The 19,306-nt window shown below is 47.7% G+C and overlaps 2 protein-coding genes across 8 annotated transcripts in view; both read right to left on the reverse strand.

The window, feature by feature from the left end:
• LOC105488073 (zinc finger protein 814) overlaps positions 1 to 412 on the reverse strand; it is a 23,572-nt gene extending 23,160 nt beyond the window's left edge. The window contains 1 exon segment of the mRNA XM_071088110.1: positions 281 to 412. Within this exon segment, the coding sequence (XP_070944211.1) occupies positions 281 to 316 (36 nt within the window). The 5' untranslated portion in view covers positions 317 to 412.
• The window catches only part of LOC105488194 (zinc finger protein 418), a 64,923-nt gene that overhangs the window by 36,997 nt on the left and 8,620 nt on the right, over positions 1 to 19,306 (reverse strand). For 4 of the 7 annotated variants that reach the window (XM_071088101.1, XM_071088098.1, XM_071088103.1 and 1 more), the window contains exons 4-6: positions 19,147 to 19,241; positions 17,388 to 17,505; positions 281 to 13,216 (exon numbers count right to left, since the gene is read on the reverse strand). The gene's annotated coding sequence lies outside the window, so the exon portion shown is untranslated. The remainder of the gene's footprint in view (positions 1 to 280; positions 13,217 to 17,387; positions 17,506 to 19,146; positions 19,242 to 19,306) is intronic. The other 3 variants (XM_071088100.1, XM_071088097.1, XM_071088102.1) reach the window with 3 other exon arrangements.

The raw sequence follows: 19,306 nt of genomic DNA on the forward strand, positions 1-19,306 counted from the left end.
CTTGCTCTTCCAGGGGGCGCTCCGCCTCATAATTTGCTCACAACAGGCACCTGTCGACCCCAGATTCCATCCTTCCGGCATAGTTCACCTGCAGGCCTTTGCCCGAGCCAGTTCCTATGCCTGTAGGTCTCCCCACCGCATCCCACAGGTGTCGGAAATGGGGCCCCTCCCGCGAGCGCCTCAGTGTCCGGACGCCGGCGTCCGGGCTGCAGAGCCGTGAGCAGGCGCTACCACCTCGCTGCTTTTGGACAATGAGATGACCTGAGGGCGCCACAATTACCTGAGCTGAGAGCCTCAGCGTGGCCGCCGCCGCCATCGAACCACGCGGTTTTAAGCCGGGTCCAGAGGAGAGGGCGACCAGCCAAGAGATATGGGCACGGCGGTCCCTATCCTGTCCCAGGAGTGGGACACGCTGGGCACCGTCACAGAGCTCCAGAGTCGCCTCGTGCAGCGGAGGACAACTGCTCTCCGCCTTCTGGGTTCAGTCACCGTAGTCCCGACCTAGCGCTGACTAGCCTCTCCCACAAATAAACCCAACACCAATCAAAATGGCCGCCACTAGAGGGCGCCGGAAGTCCGGACCCATTGTCACGTGCACACAGGAAACGCCTTTATCCTTAGCCCTCAGGGCCTTTCCACGCTGCCATTCGACGCGGAGTTTTCTGGGTAATGTAGTTCCCTAAGTAAGAAGGCGGGTGGGCGCGCTTCCCAGAAGCGCTTCTGCAGGGAAAGCCTAACTCCACGTCAGGAGTACCTTTAAGAGGTGCGTCCTAACTGGTATGGTGGCTCCCACCTGTAATTCCACCAGTTTAGGAGGCCAAGTCACAAGGATCATTTGAGGCCAGGAGTTAGAGATTAGCCTGAGCAACAAAGCAAAATCCTGTCTCTATAAAAAATAAAAAAAATTAGCGGGGTGTGGTCGGGCGGGCCTGTGATCCCAACTGACCCAAGGTTGGGGTTAGGTTTAGGGAGCCTGAGGAGGGAGGATCGCTTGAGCTGGGAGTTCGAAGCTTCGGTAAGCCGAGATCGTGCCACTGCACTCCAGCCTGGGCAACAGAGCCAGACCTCTCCTCTAAAAAATAAAAATAAGGGCCGAGTACAGCGGCTCACACCTGTAATCCCAGCACTTTGGGAGGCCGAGGCGGGTGGATCACCTGAGGTCAGGAGTTCAAGACCAGCCTGGCCAACATGGTGAAACCCCGTCTCTACTAAAAATACAAAAATTAACTGGGCGTGGTGGCATGCGCCTGTAATCGCAGCTACTCAGGAGGCTGAGGCAGGAGAATCTCTTGAACATGGGAGGCGGAGGTTGTGATAAGCCGAGATGGTGCCCCTGCACTCCAGCTGGGCGACAGAGCAAGACTCCATCTTGGAAAAAATATATAAATAAATAAATAAAAGATGGCAGATCTTTCTACTGGGCAGAGGATCATCCTGCCTTTTCTTAGAACTCATATTGAGATTTCTTGGGATTATTGGCTGTAACTGATTACCCCAGTGTATGGAAAAATATTATTTCAGAGTTAGTGTAGATGCTCCCAAAGGCTACAGATCCAAATTCACCTATCATTTCAAATGGTCCTTCAGATGCAAAATTATTCCACTGGAAGCAGAGATTAATGCAAACGTTAATAACCATTATTGTATTGTTAAAATGAATGTGTAAACACCCAGCGGGTTCATTTTGTCCACTGCCCAAACAGAGCCAATTTATCAGGACAGGGGAATTACAAAAGAAAAAGAGTTTGATTCACATAGAGTTGGATGAACAGCAGACTGGAGACTTATTAATATTACTCAAATCAGTCTCCCTGAAAATTGGGAGACCAGGTTTTTTGCTGTTGTTTGTTTTTTGAGACGGAATTTTGCTCCTGTTGCCCAGGCTGGGGTGCAATGTCACGCTGCAACCTCCACCTCCTGAGACTGGGGTTTTTTAAGGATAATTTGGTAGATAAGGGGCCATGAAGTCTGCAGTGCTGATTGGTTGGGTCGGAGATGAAATCATAGGGAGTCAAAGTTGTTATCTTGTGGTGAGTGGGTTTTGGGGGAGGGGGAGGCACAAGACGAGATGATCCAGTTTATCCATCCGAGTAGTGCCATCAGATCCATCAAGTTCAGGGTCTGAAAAATATTTCCAGCACCAATCTTAGCTTTTACAATAGTGGTATTATCCCTAGGAACAACTGGGGACGTTTAGTCTTGTGGCCTCTAGCTGCATGACTCCTAAATGATAATTTCTAATCTGTGGGGCCCTAATAAGTCAGTAAGTTAACAGGAATTGGGAAGGAGCCAGGCTGGCAGAACAGGAACCTAACCCCAGCTGCAACCTCTTTGTGTGAAGAAACCACAGCTGTCAGAAGTGTTTAACAGAGCAACTCCATCTTGAATAGGGGTTGGATAAAATGAGGCTGAGACCTACTGGGTTGCATTCCCAGATGCTGTAGGCGTTCTAAGTCACAGGATGACATAGGATGTCAGCACAAGATACTAACGGAGGAGACCACCCCTCATATTGTCTTATGCCCAATTTCTGCCTCCAAAGAAAGAAGAAGTAAAAACTAAAAGGCAGAAATGAAATCCACAGGCAGACAGCCCGGCGCCACACCCTGGGCCTGGTAATTAAAGATCGACCCCTGACCTAACTGGTTGTTATCTATAGATTGCAGACATTGTATAGGAATGCACTGTGAAAATCCCTATCTTGTTTTGTTCAGATCTAATTACCGGTGCATGCAGCTCCCAGTCACGTACCCCCTGCTTGCTCAATCAATCACGACCCTCTCACGTGCAACCCCTTCGAGTTGTGAGCCCTTAAAAGAGACAGGAATTGCTCACTGGGGGAGCTTGGCTCTTCAGACTGAAGTCTCGCCAATTCCCCCAGCCGAATAAACCCCTTCCTTCTGTAACTCGGTGTCTGAGGAGTTTTGTCTGCCTCTCGTCCTGCTACAATACAGGCCATAAAGATGTTGCTGATAAAACAGGTTGAAGTAAAGAAGCCAGCTAAAACCCACCAAAACCAAGATGGCGATGAGAGTGACCTCTGGTGTTCTTCACTGCAACACTCCCACCAGCGCCATGACAGTTTACAAATGCCATGGCAATATCAGGAAGTTACCCTATATGGTCTAAAAAAAGGAGGCATGAATAATCCACCCTTTGTTTAGTATATAATCAAGAAATAACCATAAAAATGTGCAACCAGGCCAGGCGTGGTGGCTCACCCCTGTAATCTCAGCACGTTGGGAGGCCGAGGCGGGAGGATCATGAGGTCAGGCGATAGAGACCATCCTGGCTAACAGGATGAAACCCAATCTCTACTAAAAATACAAAAAAAAATTATCCGGGCTTGGTGTCACAGAACAAAACAACGTCTCAAAACAAAACAAAACAAAACAAAAGGCAATCAGCAGCCGTCTGGACTGTTCTGTCTACAGAATAGCCATTCTTTTATTCCTTTGCTTTCTTTTCTTTTTTTTGAGCAGGAGTTTCACTCTGTCACCCAGGCTGGAGTGCAATGGCATGATCTCAGCTCACTGCAAAATCCACCTCCCAGGTTCAAGCAATTCCCCTGCCCTCAGCATCCTGAGTACCTGGGACTACAGGTGCGCACCACCATGCCAGGCTAATTTTTCTATTTTTAGTATAAACAGGATTTCACCATGTTGGCCAGGCCAGTCTCAAACTCCTGACCTTGTGATCCGCCCACCTCAGCCTCCCAAAGTGTTGGGATTACAGGTGTGAGCCACTGCACCCAGCCCAAACCAATGCATTTCTTTAATGTATTTGATTGCTGTTTCATGCCTCCTTAAAATGTATAAAACCAAGCTGCGCCCCGACCACCTTGGGCACATGTTCTCAGGACCTCTTGAGGGGTGTGTCACAGGCCATGGTCACTCATATTTGGCTCAGAATAAATCTCTTCAAATAGTCTACAGAATTTGACTCTTTTCATTGACACTGGAGAAGCCCCCAGCCCAGAGGAAAATCATCCGCGTGCACCAACTGGCTGACTTTGAGTGGGTGGAGTGCATATACCCAGATAAAGAATGGGATTGGTTTAGAGGCCCAACTTAGGGGAGTTCGTGTCTCTCCTGGTTAAAGGCTCCTCTCAATAAAAGGCAAGGAAACTTGACCAAACTTTGGTTCAATGCCCAACTTAGGAAGGTTAGAAGGTTAGATTACTTCCTAAGAGTTAGGGGGTTAGAGGCCCCTCTCAGTAAAGTCCCTCTTGGCTAGGAATGGGTTTGGCACAATGGGATGTTAACTGGTGTTCTCTGGAATAATCTGCCTTGCTGATGGCTATGGGTGACAGGACTAGGAATGTACAGGATCATGGGACATGGGGAGCTTTTTCCTCCCCAAAAGGGAAAACTTGAGAGCTGATGGGACTGCTGGAAAAGATCCCTTTGCTACTGACAAGTGGCCGCTTGAACTTGTCAGTGTCACTGCAATGGGGGGGGGGGGTCTTCCCTGGCCTCTCTAAGCTCCTGGCCTTCCCCACCCTGCCACAGGCAATGTTTTGTTTTTGTTTTTTTAGAGTCTCGCTCTGTCACCCAGAGTGCAGTGGTGCGATCTGGACTCACTGCAAGCTCCTCCTCCTGGGTTCATGCCATTCTCCTGCCTCAGCCTCCCCAGTAGCTGGGACCACAGGTGCCCACCACCACGCCCGGTTAATTTTTTGTATTTTTAGTAGAGACGGAGTTTCACTGTGTTAGTCAGGATGGTCTCAATCTCCTGACCTTGTGATTTGCCCGCCTCAGCCTTCCAAAGTGCTGGAATTACAGGCGTGAGCCACTGTGCCCGGCAGGCAATGTTTTTCTCTGTCTCCTTTCCCTTTCTTATATTTTCTGTTATTCAGGGTGACCATCTTGCCCAGAGACCAAATTGAAACTCCTGGTCAGAGGTTAAAGATGATGGTGCCCAACCAGGGTAAGTTTGAGCCTTGCCTGTTGGATATTCCAGTCAAAGCAGAGTGGCTAATGTGTATGTTTTGTCACACGTATTTTGCTCTGGCCAGAATGGAAAAAGATAATTTAGCTTTGTGTTGCGGATTGGCCCCCAGGGCTGTGGTGCAGCCAGCTGGGTCATTAGAGCCTCTCAGGGAAAGGGAAACCAGAAGCCTGGAATGCTGGAATGCCAGCAAAAGGGTAAGAATTTCTTTTTTTGTTTGTTTGTTTGAGACAGAGTCTCACACTGTTGCCAGGCTGGAGTGCAGTGGCATGATCTCGGCTCACTGCAACCTCCACCTCCTGGGGTCAAATGATTCTCCTAACTCAGCCTCCTGGGATTACATGCTTGCACCACCATGCCTAGCTAATTTTTGTGTTTTTAGTACAGACGAGGTTTCACCATATTGGCCAGGCTGGTCTCCAACTCTTGACTTCAGGTGATCTGCCCTCCTGGGCCTCCCAAAGTACTGGGATTACAGGTGTGAGCCACCAGGCCCAGCAATAATTTCTTACCAGTTAGTTGGCTGGGTGTGGTGACTCACACCTGTAATCCCAGCACTTTGGGAGGCAGAGGCAGGTGGATCACATGAGGTCAGGAGTTCGACAACAGCCTGGCCAACATGGTGAAACAACATCTCTACTAAAAATACAAAAAATTAGTCATTGCCAGGCGCAGGGGCTCACACCTGTAATCCCAGCACTTTGGGAGGCCAAGGTGGGCAGATCACTTGAGGCCAGAAGTTCGAGACCAGCCTGGTCAACATGGTAAAACCCCATCTCTACTAAAAACTGAAAAAATTAGCCGGTGTGGTGGCGCATGCATGTAATCCCAGCTATTCCCGAGGCTGAGACAGGAGAATCGCTGGAACCTGGGAGGTGGAGGTTGCAGTGAGCCGAGATTTCACCATTGCACTCCAGCCTGGAAAATAACAATGAAACTCCGTCTCACACTTGATCTTAGCCAAAAGGCTGAGAAGCGTTGAACCAAAGCCACCGCGCCCGGCTGGGAAAGTTCTTTACAGATTTATAGTTCTTCTTTATATATTCTTTCTTACTAAGTGTTGAAAAGATAACTACAGGCCAGGCGCGGTGGCTCAAGCCTGTAATCCCAGCACTTTGGGAGGCCGAGACGGGCAGATCACGAGGTCAGGAGATCGAGACCATCCTGGCTAACACGGTGAAACCCCGTCTCTACTAAAAATACAAAAAATGAGCCGGGCGTGGTGGCGGGCGCCTGTACTCCCAGCTACTCGGGAGGCTGAGGCAGGAGAATGGAGTGAACCCGGGAGGTGGAGCGTGCAGTGAGCTGAGATCCGGCCACTGCACTCCAGCTTGGGCGACAGAGCGAGACTCTGTCTCAAAAAAAAAAAAAAAAAAAAAAAAAAAAGCGCACCCTTCTGGCAGGGCGCAGTGGCTCACGCCTGTAACCCCAGCACTTTGGGACATAGAGGTGGGCGGATCACGAGGTCAGGAGATCGAGACCATCCTTTCTAACATGGTGAAACCCCGTCTCTATTAAAAATACAAAAAAAAAGTTAGCTGGACGTGGTGGCGGGCACCTAGTCACAGCTACTCTGCAGGCTGAGGCTGAAGGAGAATGGCATGAACCTGGCAGGCGGAGCTTGCAGTGAGCTGAGATCACTTCACTGCACTCCAGTCTGGGTGACAGAGGGAGACTCTGTCTCAAAAAAAAAAAAAAAGACGCCTTTCTACGGCAGTGGACAGGTCTCAGCTAGCCTTAGAAGCTGTATTCAGATTCCTGGAGACTAGTGTCTGTAACTAATCACTCAAGAATTTGGGAAAAAAAACTATTTCAGATTTTGGGGAGCTCAAGCTAAAACTATTATTTAGGATTCTCCCAAAGGCTAAAAATCCAAATTACCATACCATTTGAAACAGTCATTCAGTCGCAAAATACCTGAACTGGAAGCAGAGGCTGATAAAAGTTATTGTGTTATAACGTTTCTGAAAGCCCTCAGAAGCATTAGAGTCCCTAAGGCAAATCACGGAAGGGAGAGATGTGCTCCCCTAAAGCAGGAGTGCAAAGTTGAATCTCCGTGATTCCTACAGAAAACAAATCTGCTCATAGAATCTGTGAAAGGAAAATCTTGTGGCCTCAGAATTACTAACGGAAAAGTCAAGCTGGGAACTGCTCAGGGCAACCTTGCCTTCCATTCTATTCAAAGCCATCCCTCTCCTCACTGAGATAGATGCATATCCTGACTGCTTCCTTTGGAAATGCTTATCAGAAACTAAAAAGAATGCAACTGTTTGTGTCTCTACCTGTCTACCTGTGACCTGGAAGTCCCCTCCCTGCTTCGAATTGTCCCCACCTTTCTGGTCAGAACCAATGTACTTCTTACATATATTCACTGATGTCTCATGTCTCCCTAAAAGGTATAAAACCAACCTGTACCCCAACCACCTTGGGCACATGTCGTCAGGACTTCCTGAGGCTGTGTCATGGGCATGCGTCCTCAACCTTAGCAAAATAAACTTTTTTTTTTTTCTTGAGACAGTCTTGCTGTGTCGCTCAGGTCGGAGTGCAGTGGTGCAATATCGGCTCACTGCAACCTCTGCCTTTTGGATTCAAGAAATTCTCCTGCCTCAGCCTCCTGAGTAGCTGGGATTACAGGTGCGCACCACCACGCCCGGCTAGTTTTTGTATTTTTAGTAGAGATGGGGTTTCACTATGTTGGTCAGGCTGGTCTGAAACTCCTGACCTTGTGATCCCCTCCACCTCGGCCTCCCAAAGTACTGGGATTACAGGCGTGAGCCACCGCACCCAGCCAACTTTTTTGTTTGAGACGCAGTCTCGCTCTTTGGCCAGGTAGGAGTACAGTGGCGTGATCTCGGCTCACTGCAACCTTTGCCTCCAGGGTTCAAGTGTTTCTCCTGCCTTAGCCTCCCGAGTAGCTGGGAGTACAGGCACGTGGCACCATGCCCAGCTAATTCTTGTACTTTTAGTAGAGATGGGGTTTCACCTTGTTGGCCAGGATGGTCTCGATCTCCTGACTTCTTGATCCGCCTGCCTTGCCCTCCAAAGTGCTGGGATTACAGGCGTGAGCCACAGCGCCTGGCCAACAAAATAAACTTTTAAAATTGACTGAGACCTGCCTCAAATCTGGGGAGTTCACAAATCATTGTAGCAATTAATTGAACAACACCTTTTCCCACTTAGTATCCTTTACCTGACATTCTTATATTCAACTACTTTTAGTAATTTGACATCAGTCTTTTTTTTTTTTTTTTTTGAAAGGGAGTCTCGCTCTGTCACCCAGGCTGGAGTGAAGTGGTGCAATCTCGGCTCACTGCAACCTCCGCCTCCCGGGTTCACGCCATTCTCCTGCCTCAGCCTCCCGAGTAGCTGAGGCTATATGTGCTCACTACCACGCCTGGCTAATGTTTTGTATTTTCAGTAGAGACGGGGTTTCACTGTGTTAGCCAGGATGGTCTCGATCTCCTGACCTTGTGATTCGCCCACCTCGGCCTCCCAAAGTGTTGGGATTACGGGCGTGAGCCACCACATGACGTTAGTCTTATAAAGAACAATAACACTGGGCACGGTGGCTCACGCCTGTAATTCCCACACTTTGGGAGGCCGAGGCAGGTGGATCACCAAGTCAGGAGATCAAGACCATCCTGGCTAACACGGTGAAACCCCGTCTCTACTAAAAATACAAAAAAAAAAATTAGCCAGGTGTGGTTGCATGCGCCTGTAGTCCCAGCTACTCAGGAGGCAGAGACATAATTGGAATGGTCAGTCTGATGGTTTTGGCTTCAAAATGAGGTTCTTCTTCTTCCTTTTTTTTTTTTTGAGACAGTCTCTGTCGCCCACGTTGGAGTGCAGTGGCGCGATCTCAGCTTACTGCAACCTCCACCTCCCGGGTTCAAGTGATTCTCCTGCCAGGTACGGTGGCTCATGCCTGTAATTCCAGCACTTTTGGAGGTTGAGGCAAGTGGCTCACCTGAGGTCAGAGGTTCAAGACCAGCCTGGCCACTTGAACCTGGGAGGCAGAGGTTGCTGTGAGCCGAGATCATGCCACTGCACTGCAGCCTGGCGACAGAGCGAAACTCTCTCTCTCAAACAAACAAAAAACAATAAAAGAAATGGTATCTTGGTAGTGGTGATGGCTACAGTCTGTAAAAAGTAAAGTAGAGGTTCCTCTTCAAAGACTTTCCTCCCCATCTAATTAGGAATAAATGGTAACTTCTTTTAGAAGCAAAATTTATTCAAAGACCTGTTTTAACATTCTTAGGTATCTGCTAGCTGTGATAAAAAAAAATCTATGTACTTTATGTTCTTAGCTCCCACAATTTAGCCTAAGTATTTGCCCTGACATGGTTACACTGGTCCAAGGAAGCATTAAGTCATATCCTGTTCCTCTTCCTTATTTGAAAGTGTTTTTGCCTTTCTTAGCATTCCACAAGTTAATTCCTCCTTCATTTTCCTCTGCCTTTGCCTCTTTTAAAAAAGTTCTACGTTGCTAGCCAATCAGGACAAATACAGAATGCGAATTTGTATTTAGTCAATGGAAACCAGACATAGCAATAAGGTGGACGCATCAGGTTATAAATGATCCTGTCTTCTTTGTTCAGTGTACTCTCATAGCAAAACTGCCAGCGAGTGTACCGTTTCTGCAGAAACTAAAAATGGCCTTGCTGAGGAAGTTAATGTTCAAGTGCTATTTCTTTATGGCACCAAGGAACAAGCATTTCAAACAGTCCTTAAAGGTGGTGCTCTCCATCTGGTCATACTGGGCGTTTGTTAAAGCCATGTGTTCATGTCATTGATGGGAAGTGATTATCATTGATTTATCTTGAGAGTAGGGAGTGTTCTGCATGAAAAATTAGTATTACATGAAAGGAAGAGTTGTAAATTGCAAGATACAAAAGCCTATTAATACTGACCAGGTAGACTGGGCACAGTGGCTCATGCCTGTAATCCCAGCACTTTGGGAGGCCAAGGTAGGCGGATCACCAGGTCAGGAGTTCAAGACCAGCCTGGCCAATATGGTGACACTCCGTCTCTACTAAAAATACAAAAATTAGGCCGGGCGCAGTGGCTCACGCCTGTAATCCCAGCACTTTGGGAGGCCGAAGTGGGCAGATCACGAGATCAGGAGATTGAGACCATCCTGGCTAACATGGTGAAACCTGTCTCTACTAAAAATACAAAAAAATTAGCCGGGCATGGTGACGGGTGCCTGTAGTCCCAGATACTTGGGAGGCTGAGGCAGGAGAAACACGTATACCCAGGAGGAGGAGCTTACAGTGAGCAGAGATGGCGCCACTGCACTCCAGCCTGGGCGTCTCAAAAAAAAAAAAAAAAAAAAAAAATTAGCCGGGCATAGTGGCACGTGCCTGTCGTCCCAGCTACTTGGGAGGCTGAGACAAAAGAACTGCTTGAACCCGGGAGGCAGAGGTTGTAGTGAGCTTAGATTGCGCCACTGCACTAAAGCCTGGGCAACAGAGCGAGACTCCGTCTCCCCTACCGCCAAAAAAAATACAAAAAGCAAAAAACAATAAAACAGGCTGAGGCAGGAGAATGGCGTGAACCCCGGAGGCAGAGCTTGCAGTGAGCTGAGATCCGGCCACTGCACTCCGGCCTGGGTGACAGAGCGAGACTCCATCTCAAAAAAAAAAAAAAAACAAGAAAACACTGACTAGGTAATTATCAAACAGTTTTGACAGAAGTGGGTCTATGGAAGCATCAGTAGATGGTGAAAAAACTTAGGACCTCAGAGAAATGTTAGCACCCACGTCCAAGAGATGAAATTATGCTCAGCACATAATTGGAATGGTCAGTCTGATGGTTTTGGCTTCAAAATGAGGTTCTTCTTCTTCCTTTTTTTTTTTTTTGAGACAGTCTCTGTCGCCCACGTTGGAGTGCAGTGGCGCGATCTCAGCTTACTGCAACCTCCACCTCCCGGGTTCAAGTGATTCTCCTGCCAGGTGCGGTGGCTCATGCCTGTAATTCCAGCACTTTTGGAGGTTGAGGCAAGTGGCTCACCTGAGGTCAGAGGTTCAAGACCAGCCTGGCCAACATGGTGAAACCCTGTCTCTACTAAAAATACAAAAATTAGCCGGGCATGGTGGCGCATGCCTGTAATCCCAGCTACTTGGGAGGTTGAGGCAAGAGAATCACTTGAACCCGGGAGTCAGAGGTTGCAGTGAGTGAAGGTTGCACTGCATTCCAGCCTGGGTGACAGACTATGTCTCAAAACAAAACAAAACAAAACAAAGAGATTCTCCTGCCTCAGCCTCCAGAGTAGCTGGGATTACAGGTGCCTGCCACCACGCCCAGCTACTTTTTGGATTTTTAGAAGAGATGAGGTTTCACCATGTTGGCAAGGCTGGTATGGAACTCCTGACCTCAGGCAATCCACTCACCTCGGCCTACCAAAGTGCTGAGATTACAGGCGTGAGTCACCATGCCTGGTCATGAATTAAGTTGGTTCATACAATCCTCCATCCAACCTCATGGGATGATAGGTAATTTTCTCACAAGGGAATACTTGCTTTCTGAAGGGAGTTGTTTATAGGTTAAGCAAAACCAATTTAAGAGCCTTCAGCAAAGTAATATGAAAAGCTTCTGCTAATTTCACCAGGTGAGAGACAGGGTCTTGCTCTGCTGCCTAGGCTAGAGTGCAGTGGAGCAATCATAGCCCGCTGTAACCTCAAATCCCTGGGCTCAAATGATCCTCCTGCCACAGTCTCCCACACAGCTAGGACCACACAGCATGTGCCACCATGCCCAGCTGTTTTGATAGAGACAGGTGCTGTGTTGCCCAGCTGGTCTCTATCATGATTGATCCCTACCCTATTGACTCCAATAAGGATGGCACCATGTACAAGAAGTGAATGAGAGCCAGAGCTAGAACTGAAACATAGGGCCAGGCATGGTGGCTCATGCCTGTAATCCCAGCACTTTGGGAGGCTGAGGCACATGGATCACCTGAGGTTGGGAGTTCAAGACCACTCTGACCAAAATGGAGAAACCCCACCTCTACTAAAAATACAAATTAGCCAGGTGTAGAGGCACATGCCTGTAATCCCAGCTTCTTGGGAGGCTGAGGCAGGAGAATCGCTTGCACCGGGAGGTGGAGGCTGTGGTGAGCCGAGATCATGCCATTGCACTCCAGCCTGGGCAGCAAGAGCGAAACTCCATCTCAAAAAAAAAAAAAAAGAAAAGAAAAAAGAAAACGAGACACAGGGTTTATTGAGGACTTAGATACAGGGCAGTCCAGGAGCAGCAGGCTGGACAAGAAAACCACTATCATTTGTAAGAAGCATGCAGTTCATACAGTATTTTCACTTATCACCCTCCACCCAGCTCAAAACAAAGGGCCTCATTGCAAGGAACAGGCCAGGGGTTCAGAAACCTCTGGGCTGGCCACTCCCAGATTCCTTCGTTTGGAACGTTGAACCAACACTCTTCTTAGACCACAGGGTCATTCTTAAGGTGTGCTTATTACTGTCAGATGTATCTGTTATACAGTCTCGAACTCCTGGCCTCAAGGATGTTCTTGTCTTAGTCTCCCAAAATGCTGGAATTAAAGGCATGAGTCCCTGTACATGACATGATGAGTTTTTTTTGTTTTTTTTGTTTTTTTTTTTTTTTTTGAGACAGAGTGTCGCTCTGTCGCCCAGGCTGGAGTGCAGTGGCCAGATCTCAGCTCACTGCAAGCTCCGCCTCCCGGGTTCACGCCATTCTCCTGCCTCAGCCTCCCGAGTAGCTGGGACTACAGGCGCCTGCCACCTCACCCGGCTAGTTTTTTGTATTTTTTAGTAGAGACGGGGTTTCACCGTGTTAGCCAGGATGGTCTCGATCTCCTGACCTCGTGATCCGCCCGTCTCGGCCTCCCAAAGTGCTGGGATTACAGGCTTGAGCCACCGCGCCCGGCCCATGATGAGTTTTTATTAATCTCTGTTAGTTTCATCAACCCAGAAGACATGGGAGGGTATGTAAAATAAAAATGTTAGAAAATGGGCCACACTTTACAAATTCAGATTGTATCTCCAGTTAAATGAGTTCCTCTATTGCTGTGTAACTCACAAGAAATTCTCCAAGAGGGAGTTACCAATCCAACACATATTTACCCACGACTTCCACGGTGGCTCTTCTGTAAGAATATGCTTGAATCCAATGACAGAACATGCAGATCATAATCAGTTCATATCTATAATCTTGGGCTGGAGGCAAATGCATATAGTTTGCCAAATATGAAAAGGTGAGGTGGGCAAAGGGAAATGCCCTTGAGATCCTTGAAAAGAAAGAAAATTCAGTTATAGTTTGATACTTAAATACATGGGACAGCACTTTGTTAAATTTCAAGATAAAAACCAAAAGCATGCCAGACGTTGGCTCAACCTGTAATCTTAGGAATTTGGGGGGCCAAGGTGGGAAAATCCCTTGAGCCCAGGAATTTTGAGAGCAGCCTGGGCAACATGGTGAGACCTAATCTCTACAGAAAAAATTTTAAAATTAGCTGAGCGTGGTGGCACATGCCTATCCTAGCAAGTTGGGAGGCAAGAGGTGGGAGGACAGCTTGAGTCCAGCAGGTCAAGGCAGAAGTGAATTGTGATTGTGTCACACTGTACCCAGCCTGGGCAACACAGTGAGACGGTCAAAAAAAAAAAAAGCCAGGCACCATGGCTCATGCCTGAAATTCCAGCACTTTGGGAGGCTGAGGTGGGTGGATCACAAGGTCAGGAGTTCAAGACCAGCTTGAACAACATGGTAAAACCCCGTCTCTACTAAAAGTACAAAAATTAGCCAGGCATAGTGGTGCATGCCTGTAATCCCAGCTACTTGGGAGACTGAGGCAAGAGAATCACTTGAACCCTGGAGGCGGAGGCTGCAGTGAGCTGAGATCGTGACACTTCAGCCTGGGCAGACAGATGAAGACTCCGTCTCAAAAAAAAAAAGAATCATAAGCAACCTTCTAATTCATTGCAGACGGGAGTATTTTTCTATTTAGTGACAGACTTACTTAATCCATTTATGCCAAAGGATACAAAAATATATATATATATATATTTTTTTTTTTTTTTTTTTTTTTTTTTTTGAGACGGAGTGCAATGGGATAATCCTGGCTCACTGCAACTTCTACCTCCTGGGTTCAAGCGATTCTCCCGCCTCAGCCTCCCAAGTAGCTGGGATTACAGATGCCCACAACCATGTCCTGCTAATTTTTGTATTTTTAGTAGAGAGGGGTTCCACGTTGGCCAGGCTAGTCTTGAATTCCTGACCTCAGGTGATCTGCCTGCCTTGGCCTCCCAAAGTGCTGGGATTACAGGCATGAGCCACCGCGCCCAGCATAATTTTTTATTTTTTTCAGACAAGGTCTTGTTCTGTCACCCAGGCTGGAGTACAGTGGTGTGATCATAGCTTAGAGCAGCCTTGATTTCCCAGGTTCACGTGATCTTCCAACTGCAGCCTCCTGAGTAACTAGGACTACAGGAGCACACCAGCACACTCCACCATTTTTTTTCTCTTGAGTTTCGCTCTTGTTGCCCAGGCTAGAGTGCAATGGCACAATCTTGGCTCACCGCAACCCTGCCTCCCAGGTTCAAGCGATTCTCCTGCCTCAGTATCCCCAGTAGCTGGGATTACAGGCATGCGCCACCCCGCCCAGCTAATTTTGTATTTTTAGTAGAGACGGGGTTTCTCCATGTTGGTCAGGCTGGTTTCAAACTCCTGACCTCAGGTGATCTGTCGCCTTGCCCTCCCAAAGTGCTGGGATTACAAGCATGAGCCACCGCGCCTGGCCTATTTTCTTATTTCTTAATGTAATGGAAAATAAACAAAATTCACTTTTGTGAATTTTTTTCACAAAGTTCATTTTTGTGAAGCAACAGACATGAAGAGACACTTTACCTAAAAAGAAATACCCATGTATTTAAAAAATGAATTTTTTTTTTTTTTTTTTTTTTGAGACGGAGTCTCACGCTGTTGCCCAGGCTGGAGTGCAGTGGCGCGATCTCGGCTCACTGCAAGCTCCGCCTCCCGGGTTCCCGCCATTCTCCTGCCTCAGCCTCCTGAGTAGCTGGGACTACAGGCGCCCGCCACCGCGCCCGGCTAATTTTTTGTATTTTTAGTAGAGACGGGGTTTCACTGTGGTCTCGATCTCCAGACCTTGTGATCCGCCCGCCTCGGCCTCCCAAAGTGCTGGGATTACAGGCTTGAGCCACCGCGCCCGGCCGAATTTTTTTTTTTTTTTTTTTTTGAGACGGAGTCTCACTCTGTCGCCCGGGATCGAGTGCAGTGGTGCAATACTGGCTCACTGCAAGCTCCGCCTCCTGGGTTCACGCCATTCTCCTGCCTCAGCCTTCAGAGTAGCTGGGGACTACAGGCGCCAGCCACCACGCCCGGCCATTTTTTTTTTTTTTTTTTTTTGTATTTTTAGTAGAGACGGGGTTCCACCATGAGGATGGTCTCGATATCCTGACCTCATGATTCACCCCCCTTGGCCTCCCAAAGTGCTGGGATTACAGGCATAAGCCACCGTGCCTGGCCTAAAAAATGAAAATTTAAAAGGCTAACCATACTCTCTCTGTAAGAATTCTCAGACACTGGTGGTAGGAATACAAAAGGAAGTAATCATTTTAATTTAGGTCAGTTTGGTTTTTTTTTTTTATTTTTTCAGAGTTTCGCTCTTGTTGCCCAGGCTGGAGTGCAGTGATACGATCTCAGCTCACTGCAACCTCCGTCTCCTGGGTTTAAGAAATTCTCTTGCCTCAGCTTCCCGAGTACTTGGGACTACAGATGCGTGCCACCATACTCGGCTAATTTTTTATTTTTAGTAGAGATGGGGTTTCACCATGTTGGCCAGGCTGGTCTCGAACTCCTGACCTCAGGTAATCCACCCGCCTCAGCCTCCCAAAGTGCTGGGATTACAGGCATGAGCCACCATGCCCGGTCCAGTTTGGTGGTACTTTTCTTTTTTTTTGAGACGGAGTCCTGCTCTGTAGCCTAGGCTGGAGTGCAGTGGCACGAGCTGGGATCACTACAAGCTCTGCCTCCCGGGTTCATGCCATTCTCCTGCCTCAGCCTTTGGAATAGCTGGGACCACAGGCGCCGGCCACCTCGCCCGGCTAACTTTTTGTATATTTAGTAGAGATGGGTTTTCACCATGTTAGCCAAGATGGTCTTGATCTCTTGACCTCATGATCTGCCTGCCTCGGCATCCCAAAGTGCTGGGATTAAAGGCGTGAACCACCATGCCCGGCCTTTTTTTTTTTTTTTTTTGAGACGGAGTTTCACTGTTGTTGCCCAGGCTGGAGTGCAACGGTGTGACTCAGCCCACTGCAACTTCTGCCTCCCAGTTTCAACTGTCTCAGCCTCCCAAATAGCTGGGATTACAGGCATGCGCCACCGCACCCGACTAATTTGTATTTTTAGTAGAGATGGGGTTTCTCCATGTTGGTCAGGCTGGTCTCGAACTCTCAACCTCAGGTGATCTGTCCGCCTCCGCCTCCCAAAGTGCTGGGATTATAGGCATAAACCACCGCGCCCAGCTAAGCCACCACGCCCAGCCTGGTATTTCTTAAAAAGTTTTACCTACCATGTGACTCAGGCACTGCACACGGAGATATTAACATAAGAGGAGTAAAATATATGGATATGAATAATTATATTTAAATGTCTGTATCAGTATTATTTATAACAGACAAAAGTGAGAAGCAAATCAAATATAAACAGATGGATTAATATGCACGCACTGATGTTTCACACCATGTCATACTTCTCAGGAATATAAAAGGAATGAATTAGTCATATATCATCACTAATAGCAAAATAAATGACACAGTAGAGAACCCAAAAATGAAAAGAGGAAATAGTTTAAGATATCATTCATATAAAATTCCAGAAAACACAAACTAATCTGTTTTAAAGCATACTAAATCAATGGTTGTCTGAAGAGCAGAGAGGAACATCCTATTAAAAGGCTCAAGCCATGCACAGTGGCTCACACCTGTAATCCCAGAACTTTGGGAGGGCAAGACAGGCAGATCACTTGAGGTCAGGAGTTCGAGACCAGCCTGACCAACAGGGTAATACTGTCTCTAATAAAAATACAAAAAAAAATTAGCCAGCTGTGATGGTACATGCTTGTAATCCTAGCTAATAAGGAGGCTGAGGTGGGAGAATTTGTTGAACCCAGGAGACGGAGGTTGCAGTAAGCCGAGATGGCAACACTGCATTCCAGCCTGGGTGACAAGGCTCTAGGTAGGACAACATAGGAGGCTTCATCGCTTTAAAAAATAGTAACAGTAATGCCGGGTGCAGTGGCTCACACCTGTAATCCGCACTTTGGGAGGCCAAGACAGGTGGATCACTTGAGGTCAGGAGTTCGAGACCAGCCTGGACAACATGTTGAAACTCCGTATCTACTAAAAATACAAACACTAGCCGGGCATGGTTGTGCATACCTGAAGTCCCAGCTACTCTGGAGGCTGAGGGAGGAGAATCGCTTGAAGCCAGGAGGTGGAGGTTGCAGTGAGCCGAGATCACGCCACTTCACTCCAAGCTGGGCGACAGAGTGAGAGTCTGTCTCAAAAACAAAACAAAACAAAACAAAACAAAGTAGGCATGGTGGCTCAAGCCTATGATTCCAGCTACTCAGAAGACTGAGGTGGGAGGACTGCCTGAGCCCAGGAATTTCAGATTACAGTGAGCTATGATGATGTCGCTGCACTCCAGTCAGGTAACAGAGTGAGACCCCGACTCCAAAAAGTAAATAAAAAACAATAGGCTCCAGGTAAATATGAAGGCGATGGATAAATTATACTTCCAAGGGTTTCTTTCTTTTTTGTTTTTTTGTTTTTTTGAGATGGAGTCTCACTCTGTCACCCAGGCTGGAGTGCAGTTGCATGATCTCAGCTCACTGCAAGCTCCGCCTCCCGGGTTCATGCCATTCTCCTGCCTCAGAATCCCGAGTAGCTGGGACTACAGGCACCCACCACCACACCCGGCTATTTTTTGTATTTTTTAGTAGAGACGAGGTTTCACCTTGTTAGCCAGGATGGTCTCGATCTCCTGACCTCGTGATCCACCCGCCTTGGCCTCCCAAAGTGCTGGGATTACAGGCGTAAGCCACCATGCCCAGCCATTTTTTTTGTATTTTTAGTAGAGACGGGGTTTCACTGTGTTAGCCAGGATGGTCTCAATCTTCTGACCTTGTGATACACCCGCCTCGGCCTCCCAAAGTATGGGGATTACAGGCGTGAGCCACTGCGCATGGCCACTTTCATGGGTTTCTACGAAAGTCTAAACTTATCACATGGTACAGTTTAAATATGTATAGTTTACTGAATGTCATTTATTCCTTATTATGGCTTTAAAGAATTGGTTTGGCCGGGCGCGGTGGCTCAAGCCTGTAATCCTAGCACTTTGGGAGGCCGAGACGGGCGGATCACGAGGTCAGGAGATTGAGACCATCCTGGTTAACACAGTGAAACCCCGTCTCTACTAAAAAATACAAAAAACTAGCTGGGCGAGGTGGCGGGCGCCTGTAGTCCCAGCTACTCGGGAGGCTGAGGCAGGAGAATGGCGTGAACCCGGGAGGCGGAGCTTGCAGTGAGCTGAGATCCGGCCACTGCACTCCAGCCTGGGTGACAGAGCGAGACTCCGTCTCAAAAAAAAAAAAAAAAAAAAAAGAATTGGTTCAAAAGAAAAATGTGGGCTGGACGTGATGGCTCAGGCCTGTAATCCCAACACTTTGGGAGGCTGAGGGAAAAGGATTGCTTGAAGAGTTGGAGGCTGCAGCGAACTATGATCTCGCCACTGTACTCCAGCCTGGGTCACAGAGCAACACCTTGTCTTAGAAAATAAAAAAAAAAGAAAAACATGGATTTTCTATTATTTTTGACAAAAATGCTTGACAACTATACAAAATCTCCTCATGTCCCAAGTGTGGCAATGAGTCTCTGCGGTAGCAAATACTGATTGAGCCAGGAAGGCCATTTTCACCTGATTAGACTGGAACACTGGTTGGTCACACAGACCACATCACTGGACTAAGAGATCTCCCTTCTCCCTATCCTCTTCCTCCTGCCAGTGCAGGCATGGCCCTGAGGTGAACAGCCAAGAAAAGGTACAGGAATCCACAAATCCTTTATATTATTTCCTTTGACAATGGCCTCAGCTACACAAGATTCATAATTACGGAGGTTCTGAGAATTTCTGTACCTGAAGGTCCACCACACACATAGTAACTGCATCAATGTGGATGTCCATTTGAATGACGTGCATTCCAACTCTGTTCTTGCCGTGTCCTCCACTGCCTATAAATGCAGAAATTCTATAAATTATGATTTCCTGTTACAATCTCATAACCTGGGACACCACC

Source organism: Macaca nemestrina, chromosome 20 (assembly GCF_043159975.1).
Source record: "Macaca nemestrina isolate mMacNem1 chromosome 20, mMacNem.hap1, whole genome shotgun sequence".
Lineage (NCBI taxonomy): Eukaryota > Metazoa > Chordata > Mammalia > Primates > Cercopithecidae > Macaca > Macaca nemestrina.